This window comes from Merops nubicus, unplaced genomic scaffold (genome assembly GCF_000691845.1).
Source record: "Merops nubicus isolate BGI_N331 unplaced genomic scaffold, ASM69184v1 scaffold10549, whole genome shotgun sequence".
Taxonomy (NCBI): domain Eukaryota; kingdom Metazoa; phylum Chordata; class Aves; order Coraciiformes; family Meropidae; genus Merops; species Merops nubicus.
Window position 1 is genome coordinate 4,879 of NW_008628999.1, and position 3,816 is coordinate 8,694.

At 55.2% G+C, this 3,816-nt stretch overlaps 1 protein-coding gene across 1 annotated transcript in view; it reads right to left on the reverse strand.

Annotated features, from left to right (window-relative positions):
- The window catches only part of TFCP2 (transcription factor CP2), an 11,828-nt gene that overhangs the window by 2,516 nt on the left and 5,496 nt on the right, over positions 1-3,816 (reverse strand). The window contains exons 8-12 of the mRNA XM_008946856.1: positions 3,747-3,753; positions 3,120-3,168; positions 1,914-2,007; positions 1,261-1,351; positions 225-331 (exon numbers count right to left, since the gene is read on the reverse strand). Coding sequence (XP_008945104.1) covers positions 225-331; positions 1,261-1,351; positions 1,914-2,007; positions 3,120-3,168; positions 3,747-3,753 — 348 coding nt within the window. The remainder of the gene's footprint in view (positions 1-224; positions 332-1,260; positions 1,352-1,913; positions 2,008-3,119; positions 3,169-3,746; positions 3,754-3,816) is intronic.

Sequence of the window (3,816 nt, forward strand, 5' to 3'; positions counted from 1 at the left end):
AACCCCGGAGGGTGGTGGGGTGGGGCCGAGGGGGTCGGGGCTGGGGCACCAAACCAGTACTGAGTGCCTGGGGGCGGTGGGGCTGGAAACAGTCCCCACCACATTTCTGGTCGCTGAAGAGTGTTATTTTCTGAAATGTTATTTCCCAGCTGTCATTTTCCCCTCGAGCCCTACTGGCAGCAGCCTGAGTCCACATGCCCCCAGCCAGGCTCCGGAGTCCTTACCGAAAAAAGTGCTGGTCACTGCGTCCGTGTCCTCGTGTTTCTGCTGGAGGTCCCTCAGCTGCTGGGACTCCTGACACACATAGATGGTCAGTCTGGGCCGCACCATCCTACGGGCAGAGCAGTGAGTGAATGCCATCGGATCTGCCCAAGGACACCTTTAGTTCCTGACACTTTTTGAGGCCTCTCCCCTCCCCAGCATCCTCAGAAGGAAAAGAGCAGACTGGCAAACTCAAAACCATCACCGTTGTCCCTGCCTCGCTGATGCAGTGAAGGTTTTTGTGAGAAGGGGCCAATGTTGGTATGGAGACAATGCCAGCTGGCTGCTGAGCAGCTAAACTGGACAGTTTGCTCCTGAGGACAAGTGAATGTGGCTCAGACCGAGCTCTGCTGGGAACACACACACTCCTCGTTCAGAGTCACTGTGCAGTGCCAACGCCAGCAGCGTCTCCTGTCCTTCGTGTCCTTCTCCCCAGCACGGTGTGGCCATGTCTGCACGCTGTCTCTGTAGTGCCAGAGGCAGCCCATTAACCCCAGGAACACTCCCAACCCATGCAGCTCCTGCTGCCCTGTACCAGACCCTCCCCAGGCCTTTCCTCCAGGACACAGCCCACCCTGCACCGCTGGCCTGGCTGCAGCAGCGCCTTCCGAAACGCTCCAGCTCAGACAGGAGCTCGGTTAAGTGCTGGCCCCTGTTCCTCAGGGGAATGTGCAAAGGAATATTCCCTTTCTGGGAAGGTAACTTCACTGTGAGACGGTTCTGAGGATGGAGTATCATACTGCAGGACTTTCAGGCTTGTGCCGTGGTTCTCTGACACTCAGAGAGTAATGTCATTCCTAACACTTCTCTCCCACATCCATTTTCTTCCCCAGACTGTCTCTGGAGCGGTTACCCTGTTGGCTAAGTTACCAAATTTGACTGAAGGAGGTTCAGGAAGGTTAATGAAACTGTTCTCTCCAATAGCAAGAGCAAAGCAAACAGGCTGAACCCAGTACAACTCACCAACCTCCCCAGCCAGCTCGTGAGCAAACGACGTACCGTCCTTTCAGCGCGTTGAAGAGCCTGATGCCATCCGCAGGGCCGCAGATCTGGATAACGTCCTCCCGGGTCAGCTTCAGCAAGTCTGCACCTAGGTTTAAAAATCAACAGGAGAGCAAGTCACACAACCCAGCCCAAAGCATGCAGGATGGGAGGGCTCCTCCTGTCCACAGAGCTTGCCCCATTCTGCCTTCTGCTGACAGCCTCTCGCTGCTCCCCCCAGAACGACACTCACAAGGTCTTTTTCCAGACTGGTTTTGCAAGAGTCTCCTTGGTACAACCCTGTAAGTCATGCTGCCACTTACAGCCTCACCCTGGTAACAAGGCCATATTGCCAGGCCAGGAGAGGGAAAGAAACAAAACGTGTCCCTAGGCACAGTGCTTCCCCTAGATCCATGCTTCTCAGAGGGTGCTGAGGGCTCTTGGAGGAGAAACCAGCCCAGGCCCTGCTATTTGGCCAGTTGAGAGCGAGGTGAGAAAGAACACAGCTTTCAGGGAGCCACATTTTACTGTGTTACAAAACCCATGAGGTTTGAAAAAACAAAAAAAGCTGATATTTGCAATGATGCAATGAAGATAGCCAGAGGAGCAAGAGGAGGCAGAAGAACTGGGCACAGAGAAGGGGCAGATGTGGAGGGGATGTTGCAACCTACCTGAGAAGTTTCTGAAAAGCCGAGAGAAAGTGGAGAAGCGGTTTCGGTGCAGCCACTGCTGGGCCTCCTGGGGTGTGCTGGTGGGCAAGAGGTTCTGCAATGCAGGAAAAGAAGGGTCACGGCCTCAGAGCTGACATGGAAGCATCTCTGCTGAGGAATGAGCACAGGTCAGCTCAGTCAGTGTTTGTAATCACAGCCTTAAACGGAGACCCCGGCGAGCCAGGCTCACAGCACACACACAAAGGCTGCAGCCCAGGCAGGTTTTGATTTAGAAAGTTTCAGAGGCTGAAGTGCTGGGGTTTAAATCCCGAGCCCTGAATGAGGGTTGGCATATGGATGATGTGCATGATTAGGCAAGGAAGAGCCTCCTAAATAGTTTTCACTCAGGGTCTGGCCAGCCTTGGGTGGGAACCAATTAGGAGATCCCCACCAGGTGCCCCTGCTTTCGACATTAACACCTTGCCCTGCCTCCAAGTCAAACACATAAAAGCTGCCTCCTCTTGCAGTGGAGTTGAGGAAAGGTCACTTATATAGTTGGTGTACTGTGGAGGGTTTTCTAGTTATCAGAAGGGGCTCACTGACTCTGCTACAAGCAGTTACCAGTGATGGTGGGACAAGATCCAGGTGGAAAGAGGATTGTGTATGTAATGATGCCTTTCTCTGACAGTTATTACGGTATGGTTGGAACTAGACTGATAACTTGGTCTCTGGCTTGGCTCACTCCTCCTCCTGTTACATTATGCACCCTGAGTGAATACCTTGATTTGATTACTCCTCCTGTTGTGTATCACTGTACCTCTTCTGTATTCTGTGGAACAGGGTAGTAAAATCTGGCCTGTACGCCTACAGCTAAGGGCTTTATCTTTCATGCTGGGGCAAGTGGTCAGCAAAGGAGAGGGATGGAGTAGGAGTAAGGAGCAAAAGGGAAACTCAGGGAAGATCAAGGCCGTAAGCAAAGGTCATGGTGAGTGGCAGAAAGCTTGCTCTCAGCTCTGCATTGCTGTGCTGGGCCTTTCTCACCCTGCTGCCTTTTTCTGACTAGGAGTCAAAGCCAAGTTATAGCTGCCCCAAGATGTTAAACTGGAACAGTCTCTTCCCTGGCAACCTACAGCCACCCGTGAACCCGCCCCCACCCCGTCCCCAAATCCGGTTTTCTGACCTGTGCACCATCCTTACCACAATCATAAGCTCTGAGGTGTGACTTACATCTGCGATCGGCGGGGGTGGCTCGGGCTGATGGTTGGGAGAGCCATTGCTGGGTCAGGAAAGAGCCAGACAGAGCAAACGTGGGTTAGTGCTGCTCCTCCTGCCTGGAATCCCGGCGGGCAGCAGCCACCACCCTCCCAGTCCCACCACCAAGCCCACAGGAACGCAGGGACAGGCAGCTGCGTGGCTGAGGCAGCCCAGACACTTGGCAAGAGCACGGAGCTGCTGTGGGAGTATGAGCGTGCTGGGGAACGGCAGAGCAGAGTGGAGCTGGCTGGGAGCTGAACTGCTGCTCACTCACACGCAGGCCTCCCCTGCCAGCCCAGCTTTGCTGCAGCCAGGAGAGGGGACAGAGCTCAGCCTCAAGGGCTTTCATTGGATTTTCCCCCACTGACACAGACCCCGAGGCTGCTGCCCGCCTCGGAACCCAGCCCCTCCTTTCGCTAGCCCCTCGGCAGAGCAGAGTGGAGCTGGCTGGGAGCTGAACTGCTGCTCACTCACACGCAGGCCTCCCCTGCCAGCCCAGCTTTGCTGCAGCCAGGAGAGGGGACAGAGCTCAGCCTCAAGGGCTTTCATTGGATTTTCCCCCACTGACACAGACCCCGAGGCTGCTGCCCGCCTCGGAACCCAGCCCCTCCTTTCGCTAGCCCCTGCTGCCAGCTCAGCCACACCCACCCCTCGTGCTGGCTGGACCATC